The 13,183-nt window shown below is 33.6% G+C and overlaps 2 protein-coding genes across 2 annotated transcripts; both read right to left on the bottom strand.

The window, feature by feature from the left end:
- Positions 1 to 7,583: 7,583 nt before the first annotated feature.
- On the bottom strand, positions 7,584 to 9,147 carry LOC104701624 (ubiquitin-conjugating enzyme E2 2). The gene is made up of 6 exons (XM_010417339.3): positions 8,923 to 9,147; positions 8,518 to 8,642; positions 8,404 to 8,429; positions 8,195 to 8,284; positions 8,032 to 8,120; positions 7,584 to 7,950 (listed from the first exon to the last, which is right to left on the bottom strand). Exons 2-6 carry the CDS (start codon positions 8,640 to 8,642, stop codon positions 7,822 to 7,824), a joined length of 459 nt encoding a protein of 152 aa, XP_010415641.1. The 5' UTR covers positions 8,923 to 9,147; the 3' UTR covers positions 7,584 to 7,821.
- A 1,791-nt stretch (positions 9,148 to 10,938) lies between these two features.
- LOC104701625 (SNF1-related protein kinase regulatory subunit gamma-1-like) lies at positions 10,939 to 13,037 on the bottom strand. Its single transcript, XM_010417341.3, has 5 exons — positions 12,585 to 13,037; positions 12,034 to 12,476; positions 11,684 to 11,950; positions 11,432 to 11,604; positions 10,939 to 11,340 (listed from the first exon to the last, which is right to left on the bottom strand). The coding sequence occupies exons 1-5, from the start codon at positions 12,760 to 12,762 to the stop codon at positions 11,058 to 11,060; spliced, it is 1,344 nt and encodes a 447-aa protein (XP_010415643.1). The 5' UTR covers positions 12,763 to 13,037; the 3' UTR covers positions 10,939 to 11,057.
- Between the last annotated feature and the right edge of the window lie 146 nt (positions 13,038 to 13,183).

The raw sequence follows: 13,183 nt of genomic DNA on the forward strand, positions 1-13,183 counted from the left end.
ACTCCGTATATGTCTTTCCAATAGCATACGTTTGTGATATCTCTTAGTTCTTTGTAGAATTCCACAATCGAGCTGTCATGTCGCATTAATAAACTATTAAAACTATATTTAATCATAATGAATTTTGTTTAATTAGCCTTAGATGTGTCTTCTAAAGGCACACAAGATTGATGTTATATAAGAGAAACAAGAAAACAGAGTTTCCAATGTGTTTTTCAAAAAAATGTGTTGCTATTGAGTTTGAAGGATTTCATGAAAAAGATATTGTAAATTACATATTAAGGCACATTATTTCTCACAAACTCTGTTTTTTGGTTTCTGTGTTATAACATCAATATTGTGTGCCTTTTAGAAGGGGACACAATATTTCTTCTTTTTATAGAAAATTTTCCCACCACTCTAACGTATCTGTCTTTTCTCAACATAGAAAAATATCAATCACCACTTAATACAAAGAACTTTAGAGAATAGTATCATAGAAAAAAAGAAAACAATAGTAATTTCATAATTATAACCTTTATCATAAAAAGGAAAAAGGAACAATGCAACACTAGTCTAATTAAAAAAATAGAAACCACAATCTTTTAAATAAAGTTTCAATACTTTACAATTAGAGATAGCTTTTAATCAAGTTCCTTAAGTTTAAACCTATAATGCTTCAAATGATAGCAATTGCATGGTTATGCCGCAATAGTACTAAATGGTAGATCCCGCAAAAAAGTAGTGCTAACACCAAAGTTTGGTATATGTCTACAATAAACTAAATTATGAAAATGTACGACTACCTTAAGTTATAAGTCTTACCGGTAAATGGAGAAAAATCATGGATTATACGTATTTCTAGGGTTGTAAAGATTAAACTGTTATCACACTTGTGAGTTATAATTTTAGACTATTCATAGAGCATCAAACAGTTCTTAAATTTAAACAAAATTCAAGAACATTTTGTCGACATTGTACTTTCCACAATGTCATGGTCATGTAACTTAATTATCTTAATGTAAAAAAGGTAACTCGATCGAGAGTTCTAACCTGTAAAGACGCACGCCAATCATTTGAAACGGATGGGATACCAATTTCTCTAAGCCATATATAGTACAAAGCTAGTGAGTAGTGACACTGGACCCATGACAAATGATCATTTTACCTACCCAAAAATCGGACCTATTTCTAAAAGAACAAAACTATTATTATCGCAGCGGAAAAATATCTAACTATTTTTCGAATATATATCTTGAATGGTGGCAGAGCGCATGAATTTTCAAGAAAGTCATGATGGGGAGTCCTTGTAACTTGTCCCGTATATGGAACTCAGTTATGTTCATCCATTCCTAGACATGACGATCATATAGATCGATAGCGGAAGACATTTCAAGAGTAAGGTTTTCTTTGTGTCTTATTTTTTTATCTACTCTTGTGAAAGTGAAAAGGTTTTTTTTATGAGTCTGTATATATACTTTTGGTAAGTGTGTTGAACAGTTTTGTACTTTCTATTGAGATTATATCTGGTTGAAAATGTAGATGTATATGTTATGGAAAACTTAATAGGAATCATATGATTGATGGAGAATATATCCTTAGAAATACATTTTCTCATCCCTTGGTAATAGTTATCCCTCTTTTCAAATCTGAGATGGAGTAACTTCTTTTAGTAATAGTGACCGAGGTCGGTGATTGCAGAAATTCCAATGACCAAGGTCGGCGGTTACAAAAAATTTGCTGACGGAAAATAGGACGTACATAATGAAAGGAAAAATACAAGAAAAAAGAGTTAGGGTTTCGAGCTAAGCAACGCTTCTCTCTCTCTGAGTAATGACTTCTTGTCTGGATTTCCTTCTCCAAGAGTATCTTCCGCTAGTTATGAGCTAATTTTTTTTTTCTCCCTTGTGATTTTCCTCTTTTGTCTTCCTAGGCGGGGATGCCGCCTTAATAAAATAAGCAGGTTTTCATAAACAAAATCTATGTATAATTGTTTCTTTGAATGACAATATATGTAGTTGTTTTTTTGTTTTTTTATAAGTAAATTTTAGTAAATAGACAAGTTATATGATGTATTTAACAATAAATATTGTTAGTCATAAAAACTGAACAGTATATAAAGGTACCATTTAATACACATGGATTGATATCACTAAATGACATCCGGAGTTCCCCCAAACACTTCAGTGGAATTAATTGTTAGGTAAAAAGAATAACATATTTCCAATGAAGTGTTCGGGAGAACTCTAGAAGAGATCTAGTTGAATTATTGTTGTGTTGTTGTTGTGCTTATTTGGGTTTGAGGAAGATAGGTGGAGTGAAATTTTAATTTATAGTGAAAACTAAAGAATCTCATGTACTTTAGTGTGAGGGGGGAGGGGAGTGTTTGAACCTGGACGTAATGTTGGATTCAAGAGTTGTGACAAGAGAATTAGTCTTTATTTTCCTTGGTGTCTTTTCACGAGATAGAAACATACATACCTAAACGATCTCTGGATGGTCGAATAATAATCTTGATTGGTTTAAATCAGTCAACGATTAAATGAAGTCGCATAATATACCATTTTTATTAGTGCTAATAGCTTCTTCAGGTCGAAACCACATCAAATAAAGTTTATTGTGATTGGAGTCCACTTTATACTGCTGAGCTTCACATCCAGAACATATATATTTTTGATGATGAACTTATATTGTTTTGCTTTCTATAATTACATATGGATATCCAAAATTTTCGGACTGAAATAAAATACCAAACTGGAGCGCATATTTTTTCCAGATTTAGTGTGTACTTATGCATGTTAATATAGAAGATATCGAGCAACTTGTTCCACACATGCTATTGTTAGTTCCAATGAATTATTACGTCCAAAACACGGACCAGGTTCATCTTGGTAACATATATAAAAGTTTTCTACACGTTCTGATAAGAATCTAAACCATGATGCTCCTTGTGGCTATTGGACATATTGATCAGTACGAAAGGCACGAGTCATATGTCCCTTTGCCCTTCAATGTATAATCAAAACTTATAGTACCTTTTACTCATTTTTGAAAATGATGCGATTCCATAAGTTCTTTAATTTACAATTTTACGTCAAAATATAATTAGTTATACAATTTCATTGACCTTTTAAGTTAATGTTGTCCTGTTATACTAGTCTTGAATAGTTACACTTTACAATTACCAGCAATATTAACACCAATTTCGTTTTTAATTATTTCTATAAATGATTACAGACTTCTAAGAAAATCATTACGTAGTCATGAGTGGATCTGTCCATTGCTTTCTTCCAGGGTTCTAGAGATTTAGTGTAATCGCACTTGTGACTTCTAATTTTTACACTATTCACAGAGCATCAAACAATTTATACACAAACGCATATGTCACTATCTCAACAATTCTTTGTTTGTTCTCTACATGTACTAGATTGTTATGACCTATCAGCAACATTTTCATTAATTAGCATTAGATAAAGTGAAATAAATTGTTCTTCATGCGACAATAATTCGACATAAAGCTCATGTGATACAAGTGCTTCTACAAGGATTAAACTTTAATTATCGCAACGAAATACATGATGAATTTAATATCTTACCATTTTCAGAATATATCTCATGATTTTCAAGAAGTTATATGGGGTCAATCCATCATCCATGCATGTAATTGTCCCGTATATGGATCTCAATTTTTGTACACCATTCCTCGACTTGAAGATTTGTAGATAGTGGATGACATTTATAAATTAGAGTAAGGTTTCTTTGTGTCTAAGTTTTTTTTATCTCTTGTTGTGAAAGTGAGAAAGTAATTTCATACAAACGAGAATTGTGACGCTTATAATTATGGTCGATAATGTTGTCCATGTTCACACTATCACATAGTCGGTAGAGTTTCCATATATAACTTAAATGTTTAATTCCATATATTTCATTTGCAGTTGAAGTAATTTTGTGTAAGTATGATAGCTATACAACGTTATAAGTATGATAGCTATACAAAGTTAAGTAATTTATATTGCTATTTTAGTTCATCCTAGATAGTTATGATGAAGGAACTCAAGTTATTCTTGTATAGAGACATTATTTAATTACGTTTGCTTATCTCAAATACCCACTGAAAACAAGTACATTGGAAATACACATTAAAACGGTACAAATAATTCCCCGATCGAGATATGTAAATAGTGATCCGAGGCACAATTGTTAGGATTTGTAAAATAAAAGCCACATATTTTTTATATAGTTGTTCATATTCTTTGTGAAAGTTACATTTACAGTTTTAATAAATCGTCGCTCTACAACAAATGAGTTCAACGCCCAAATAAAGGGAAAAAACCAGAGGATATATAAACAAATCATTTATCCTATAAAGCACAACTCATACGTCGAATAAGATTAAGCCACATCATATTCTTTTTTCTATTTTTTTTAAAAAAACTAAAAAATAATACAACAAATATGCAAAACATTGGAAAAAAACCTGAATTTTCTTGAGTAACTGTCCTCCCACTCCTCGATCTCTGCAATTTCAAAATATAACCACTGCAAAATTATAAAAAAACTTAACAATCATCCAGACCATTCTATTTTTTTCCAACCATCGACACCATATTTGTTTCTTTTTTTCTGCAAAAAAAAAGGCCCTCAATGATTTTCACAATAGATCTTTACTCAACCCTTTAAATTCATCCAATAAGATAATATCATAGATGCTTGCTTCCTCATATCGGGTAGAGAAAAAGACGGAGGCCTAAGGAATCTGAATCAATAGACAAGAGCTCAAACTTTTTTACGGTAACAAACTCACGCAAACTTCCTCAAAAAAAAAAATGCAATTACATCAGCTGAATTTATGGTTTTTCTAACAGGTGCGTCAACTAAACATGATGTTTTTTTCATCTACCGGAACAAGAATTGGTGAGTTTGGTAATGTAATTAATTCTGTGTTATTTAAATGCCTACTAGAATTATCCGATCATGATAAACATAAATTTGACTCTAATTTGCAGTACAGTATTTTCATTTTGTAATATGCGTAGCGATTTTTGTTTTTTTTTTTACTTTGCTATACTATTTGTGTATGTACGTTGATATCTTGAAGGTGGAAAATTAACTGCTACATACATGCAAAGCACAATGGTGTAGATGGAAAAGTGATGAGAGGTTTAGGAGATGCACATGATTCTTATGTCTAAGCTTTTTCCCATACAAGGTACGGGTCTGATACTAGTACATATATATATCTCAAATACTCGAACTACGTACTAGCAACTAAAACCTCAAAAGATACATTTCATTCTGCGAAAACAATACGAACTCTCCGAGTCAATATTAGATAAAGCGTTTTAGCTAAAAGGGTGAAACTGAGAAATGTTAAAAAGGGTATATATATTAACAAAACGATGTATAGACTCCAGTTTATCTCCCTATCCTTTCATTTCATTTTTCGCACTTTCAATGTTGTAGCTGACTCTTTAGCAAAGAGCGCTTTATCTCTTTTAAACTCTCCAACAGAGGTGTAATCCGTTTTGTGATTAATACAACTGTTTGCTCAAAAAAAAAAAAAGACAATAGGGTGAGTAAAGTAAAGGTACCGAAGAACCTGTGAAAATAAACAAATAGAAACAGTTTAGCAAAGATGATATTAGTATGATATTCTATATTACTTGATCCCTTACCTTACCAATATATATATATATATATATATATATATATATATATATATATATATATATATAACAAATATATGTTACACCAAGTCACACTGAGTCTAGTAAATTAAAATTCTATCGAACGAGTCCAGGAGTTCCCCCAAACACTTCAGTAGAATACAATTTAGTAGACAATGGTATCTCCAATGAAGTGCTCAGAGGAACTCTAGGGAACATCCGACCAAAATGATGTGTTTCTTATATTAATTGAACATATAATTTGGTGGAATGGGCAAATTGGGTCTACAAGGGTGTTAGGGGTTTGAAAAAGAATGGAGACATTGGCGTTTCATATATACAATTGGAAGCATTGTGAATCTAGACGTAAATCCAGGTTAAGGGCTTTAAGTGTACGTACGTGAGGGAATCATTTTGTTTCAAGAAAAGTCACAAGTCCTTTCTCCATTCAGCTTTTTGCAAGATACGTTTCTATACACGTTTAGATGCAAAAGAATCACACTCATATACATGCAAATGCACATGAATTTGTTTGCTTCTTCTTGTGCGCATCAGCGCATATACACACCGCTACTTAAACTTTATGATATACTGTAGACATAAAAGGACGGTTTAATTTTCGCTTTTACCATATTAACAATACATTATCATCTCAACATAATCTTAATAATTATTAAATATACTACTCCCTCCGTATCCCTTTAAGTGATGTTTTAGGAATTTTTTTATTTCGGTTCAAGTGCTGTTTTCAAAAATCTATGCAAAATTTTAACTGTATTTGACTTTTTGACCATTATATTCTCTATTATGTTTTCTCATTGGTTAAATAAGTTTTAGTTAATAACTTTTTGTTAAATAAAGAATAAAATTTACTATGTGATTTCTTGAAAAAAAAGTTTGTATTCTTTCACAACAAATGAAACAGAGAGAATATTGTGAAAATCGTAATATACTTTCACAGTTTCTAGACTTTTTTACATTTTGTAACTTTCTTTATTTTTATTTTGGTTTTCGTAACTTTGTTGAAATGTTCTTGGCTTTAAGCAATTACAACTTTACAAGGAGAAGAAAAAAGAGAGTAGAAGAATAAGATCTTTTCTGTAGCAAAAGATGATATTAATATTCTCGTGGTTCCTTATTCCCAAATTCCGACTTGGTTCATCTTCATATATATATTTCGCCCATGTTTTGCTATTCAATGGAGAACATATATTCTACGGTCCCTCCCCAAAAAATTCCTCAACAAAAATATAATATAGAGAAGGATATATATATACATATATATATATATATGCAGCTTGGGTTGTCACTAAGAAGGTAAGTGAGTAAGAGAAGAAGCATTAGCAAAGAGGCATAAGATGTAAAGTCAAATGTCCCCTTGAGTTCCCTTAAACGCTTCATTGTTCATACTTTGTTTTCTATCGAGCGATGAATCAATTCAATGAACACTGAAGTGTTTGGGGGGACTCTAGGTGGCATCATGGCATTCAAAGATTTGAGCGGTTTTTTCCAACGGCCAGGTGAGTTAAGAGCTTTTTCATGTGTACACGGATAAACAAATCACATAATATTTACTTCTCTTTTATAGTAAATGTGACTCTTCTCATTTAATTTCTTAGTTAGCAACTAATAATTCGTCTCATTGGAGTTTAACTAGTTAAATATACAGTTCACTAGTTAAATGTTGCTTAACCACTCAAATGAACAATAAATATATTATGGTTGTATAGCAAAACCAATCCAATATGTAAGAATCATCTAGACAATATCAGCTTTATCTATGACTTTGCTCAAACGTTTGTGAAAAAAACCTAAGAACCTAACTAAGATCTTGAGACAGAGCACTATGTGCTTTGTTTTGTTCTGTTCATCTGAATCACCAACTGATTAAAAACTCCACGATTTGAATTGCCTCCCTTTAAATCGAATCTAAACAGCTATAGAATCCATACTCTATATTGAATAGGTGAGGGAAATACAAACACAAATACAAATTGAACAATCCAGAATATATGGGACTTATCCAAACATTACACTACACATATATATTCAACTGAAGGCATGAAACAACTTAACTTTGGAAAACTGATAAATGTCTCACGCTTTTACCAGTTTGATCGCCTTCACTTCTTCAAATGTTATAAAATCCGAGCGCAGAAGATTTGGTTACCCGATATTAATCAGCGGTCCAACTCTGTTCCACAATCTCCTTCACCCGTCTGTTGTATTCTCGCTTGTTCTCACTGAATAAGCGGGCAGCTTCTGAGTTTGCAGGTGAGTTCGGGTTGGGATCACAGAGGAGTGACTACAAATCGAAAAAAAATCATTCATCCATTGAAAGGGATAATCTCAAAGATGAAATGGTACACAAGGATTGATCATATACCTGGATAGATGTAAGGATCGCTGCAACATCATAGATAGGACTCCATTGGTTCTGTAAGATGTCAAGACAGATACTTCCATCTGCATAGACTGAACAAAAAAGCCAAGCGAAACAATAAGATCAAGTAACAGAGCCAAAGATTAAGCATGAATGAGAGACTTACTATTAGGATGAAACATCCGAGAAACAAAACGAACAGTTGGTGGTTTGTTTGGATAATCCTCTGTAAACTGAAGGGTCAACTTAAAAGTACCTGAAAGATAAAAAACATATACAGGTGGTGTGGTACTTCTTAACAAGGATTGAATCTATACAAGTTCATGTTTCTCTAGTCATATATGTAAAAGGAAAATACACTTTGATTGTACAAACCTCCATCCCAAGGTGTATCATCCGGACTGCAAAGTTCCATGAAGCAGATCAGAATCAACACAAGAAGAGAACAAAAAAAACAGTAATTAGCACAAAAGGCAAATGTTTTTATACCCGAAGATAACAGCGTTCCAGAGCAAGATGTTGTTGTCTTGAGGAGCACCACTGATACCAGCAGGAGGATCTTGCTGCAACCTTTTGAAATCTCTCATAAGCCTCTTCCTTGCTGGGGTTGACATCTTCGAAAACCACAAAGATGCCACCACAAGTCAGAAAACAAAAACTAAGACTAAACAATCAAACGTTCCCAGGATGTCGTCTTAATTGCAAAATCTAAACAGGGGAAGAGGATAGATTCATATCTTAACATGGGCTAGATCAGACCCAGAACACGAATTACGAATAAGGGTCTCAATGAAAACTAACAAAGAGACCAGACCCTCTCAAAATCGTAAGCAACCCTAAATCATCCCTATCAGGAGCAGAGCACCAAAACAGGATATAAGAAATTGGACAAACCTGAGATTCTCAAGATGAAAAAGGGATGAACTTTCGTAAAGATGAGCCGAGATCGAACACTTTTGAGGTAATCGGAGGAGATAGAGATGTCGGGAAATTAGGGTTTATGTTGTGGTCTAGTAAAAAAGACAGGGGATGATGATTGGGGTCGCCGAGGCACCTGAAGGTGACAACCAAACCATGCATTCAGGAAAGGTAAAAATGTCATTAAAACCATCAATTTTCAAATTTTGACCATTTAAATCATGAACTTTAACATTTAAAATATCAATTTTTATTAACTATTTTTTTAAAACATGAAGTTTCATTGACCACATGAAGTTTCGTTGACCAAGCCAAAAAAACATGACATTAAATCCGATAATTGACTTACTAACAGACGTTACTAAGCCGTTAATCATTCCGTTACTGATCTAAAAAACTATGTCGTTTTAATAGAAGTTTTAATTCGAAAAATGTTATTTAAACCATGTACTTTTAAATATAGGTCATTTAAACCATAAACTTGTAAATGCATATCATTTAAACCATGAACTTGTAAATGCATGTCATTTAAACCATGAACTTTCAAATTAATGTCATTTAAACCATGAACTTTCAAATTAATGTCATTTAAACCATAATATATGAAAAATGTGATCAATCCTTCAAACTCTAGTGTAGTGTCCTTTAACAAAATGATCAATCCTTCAAACTCTAGTGTAGTGTCTTAATAAATAAAAAAAACTCAAGACAAATACAAAAGACACAAAATACATGACAAAAATCGAAAAAGAAGGATGAATTGATGTTGTTCTTTCTCTTTTTCAGAACCGCATCATGAGGAAGAGTCGAAGAAAGAAGAGAGAAACTAAACTACGGTTAAATGGTTTAACCGATTAGACATATATACTTTTGCGGTTTCTAATAAACCAATAGGTCTGATTACCGAACTGAACCAAAATCTGATTATCCAAATCAATTGCACCGAATGGTTAGGCTTTCTTTTTTCGGTTTGCTTCGATAACTAAAATTTTCAGGTTGTCTAGTTTTCACCGAACGCCCATGGCAAGTTTTGTGGTTTATATGACAGAAATTTGAAAGTTCATGGTTTAAATGACATACATTTACAAGTTCATGATTTAAATGGCCTATATTTAAAAGTTTATGGTTTAAATGACATTTTTTCGAATTAAAACTTCTATTAAAACGACGTCGTTTTGTCAGTAACGGAATGATTAACGGCATAGTAACGTCTGTTAATAGGTCAACTATCAGATTTCATATCTTTTTTGGCTTGGTCAACGAAATTTTATGTTTAAAAAGCTAATCAACAAAAATTGATGTTTTAAATGGCCTACAACAAAGTTTATGGTTTAAATGACCAAAATTTGAAAGTTCATGGTTTTAATGACATTTTTTCCATTCAGCAAACGCTCTTTTTTTATTTATTTATTTATTTTAATACATTTTTATTTATTTTATATATTTTCTTGGTCAATAAAATTCCAAATTTAAAGAAATTATACAACTCATAAATAAATTTCAAAAATTTATAAATAAATTCTTATATAATATGCATGCTTTCAAGAATAATAGTATGATTTTTGCGTGATTTAAACTAAACATATTTTACTCGAAATGTATTAAATTATATTAGATTTAACGTATAATATTATCTTCGCGCGAAATTTAACTAACTAATATGTTTTTTATTTGAAAACATATTAACTTACATAATATCACATTATTAGCCTAAATGACACTCATTTAAAAAAAATCACCACCATACAGTATATCTTTTTCTAATTTCCACTATGCTTTTGTAAATTATATAACCCAATTTTAAAATCTCCTAAGTTTTGCAAATGATCAGTTCACATCAAAAACCAATTTTGTACACTCATGTGCTGCTGTTGGATGGCAAGTGTCATCCTAATCCCTTTTTATCAGTGTTAAGTTCCAATCATTATCCATCTCTAGGCAAAATTCCAACTTGATTAGATTTTTCTAAAGATAAATCACAAATGACAGAACTTTTAAAACTCAAAATGGTTACATAAATAAAGATATAAAGACAACAAACTCCATAATCTAAAACCAAGAAAGAACAACAGAAACAAAGACAAATAGTAAAGCTGAGAAACAAGAGGTGATCATCGGTTAAGCATTTCTTTAACCGAGAACCCTAGACAGTTCTCAAAGTAGTTTGGAGGTTCTGATACGAAACAAGAGATCACATCCCTCAGTGTTATAACCCCATAAAGCTCATTCTCATCTCCAGCCGCTACATAAACCCGGTGCACCGACCTCGAAGCCAAACTGTTTATAACACTCCCCAAAGTCGAATCAGGCCTACATGTTATCGCAGGAACCGCTAAACCATATTCCTCTCCCGAGGTAGCAATCTTTGTCGCGAAACTCTTCACCGTAAGTTGTCTTTATCATAATAATAAACAAAGAGATCATTGTTAGTAGTTGAACCAGAAGTTGATGAAATGTGAAACAAGCGAGTAAAGTAAATTTAGACCTGAAATTGGAGAAGACTTCAGGTTGTAGAAGCAAATATCTGATATCTCTCATGCTTATGTTTCCAACAATCTTCTTGTTCGGTCCTTCGATTACAGGTAGACCACCAATGTTGTTGTCTCTCATCCGCTTAAATGCTTCAAGAATAAGTTCTTCACTCTCAATGCTAACAACCTGAACCCAACAAGTTCGATTTCACACCAGTTTGAGAGCCTAGAAGGTCGGGTTCTTAAAGAGTTTATATATTGTTTACCTCGCTAGGAGACATGAAAGGAAGGCCGAGATCAGCAATGGGGAGAGCAGAAATGTGATCAAACCAATCTCTACCTTTGCAACCTTCAAGACCTTGAACAACTGCAGATTGAGTAATGTAGTTCTTGATATCTGGTTCTCCTGCTTTAATAACCGGCACATTTCTTAACCGGTACTTGGAGAGTAGCAACATAACACTCAACATTGAACTCTCTGTAGATACAGGAAGAAAAGGAGCCCATCTAAACGACTTAAGTATCGTTCTAACCTGACAACAACAACAACAACATAAAACATATCCATAACACTGTCCACAAAGCAAACAAAGCATTACTAGTTAGTAACACTTACAGTGGTTGATTTGAAAGGCTCTTCTTGAAGAATAACTTGATAAAAATCTTTCCCTAATTTATCAGCAGCAGTAGGAGCATCTTTACCAACCCCACGATCAGCTACAACACCACCAGCAACAGCAGCTCCAACCGCAGCCGCAGCTAACCCCGCTGCAGCAACAGGACCAGTGACACCGAGGGCAGCAACACCAAGAGCTCCAACAGCTCCTGCTCCAACACCAGCAGCGGTTGCAGAAGTGGCAGATAACGCGATTGCAGCGAGTTCAGCACTCTCTAGTACCCATAAGATGATCGAAGAGTAATCAATGATTCCTAGGTATCTGTCTCTCCAATCTAAAGAAGTCTCGTGATCTGTGTTGATCACAGGAGCTGAGAGTATCTTGCTGTCTGATAAAATCTTTACTGCTTCTGAGACTGGTGTCTCCGCTGGTATCTCTATCACTGTCACCAAACAAAACAAAATGGCTAACTACTACAATCACGGACCCCACTCTATTCACGGAATGAAACCAAATTGAGTAAAAATTGGATTTTTTTTTTTTTTTTTACCTCTGCCGCCGGGGACTTGAGGGAAGGAGGAAACAGGGATACCGGCGAAAGCAGAGTTTAGGGTTTCTTGAAGAGATTTGGGGAGATTCTTCCTTGACTGAACTTTATCGAAATAAGCCTCACAGCTCGAAACTGTTGATCTTATCTTCTTATCTACTACTTCTTCGTTTCCCGCCATATCTTGGTACTGCACGAGATCGATTCAATTGAAAAACTCGCAAAGCAATCTACAACGGTGATTCCAAGATTGGAAACGAAGAAACCCAGAAGAAAAAAAAAGGTTTTTTTTGCTTGAGGAAAGAAAAAAAAAAAGACAATCGAGAACAGTGGAGTGGTTCGTGGTCGGGATAAGCGACGTGTCGGGAAGATGGAACCTTTGGTTTCGCAATTACTGGCGGTTACGCGCGCCCTGATGAAGTGCATCGACACGTGGCGTTACATTAAGATGGTCGTGTGTCAAAGAGTTTTAACAGCGCTACTATCGGAGTCGGAGCCTCAGATATGGATGGGCCGATTTCTAAGAGAGAGTGTTATTGTTAAATGGGCCTAAGCCCACAATTGAATCGTGAATTAGAAGCGAATTGATCACACACACCCTA

This window comes from Camelina sativa, chromosome 7, assembly GCF_030686135.1.
Source record: "Camelina sativa cultivar CO46 ecotype springtype chromosome 7, ASM3068613v1".
NCBI classification, from domain to species: Eukaryota; Viridiplantae; Streptophyta; class Magnoliopsida; order Brassicales; family Brassicaceae; genus Camelina; species Camelina sativa.

Coding starts and splice junctions, on each gene's coding strand:
- LOC104701624 (XM_010417339.3), bottom strand. CDS start 8,642: ATGTCAACCCCAGCAAGGAAGAGGCTTATGAGAGATTTCAAAAGGTTG. Junction 8,430..8,517: donor TGGAACGCTGTTATCTTCGG/GTATAAAAACAT, acceptor GGAACTTTGCAG/TCCGGATGATACACCTTGGG. Junction 8,121..8,194: donor TCGGATGTTTCATCCTAATA/GTAAGTCTCTCA, acceptor TTTTTTGTTCAG/TCTATGCAGATGGAAGTATC.
- LOC104701625 (XM_010417341.3), bottom strand. CDS start 12,762: ATGGCGGGAAACGAAGAAGTAGTAGATAAGAAGATAAGATCAACAGTT. Junction 11,605..11,683: donor CTTTCATGTCTCCTAGCGAG/GTAAACAATATA, acceptor TGTTGGGTTCAG/GTTGTTAGCATTGAGAGTGA. Junction 11,341..11,431: donor GAAGTCTTCTCCAATTTCAG/GTCTAAATTTAC, acceptor ATTATGATAAAG/ACAACTTACGGTGAAGAGTT.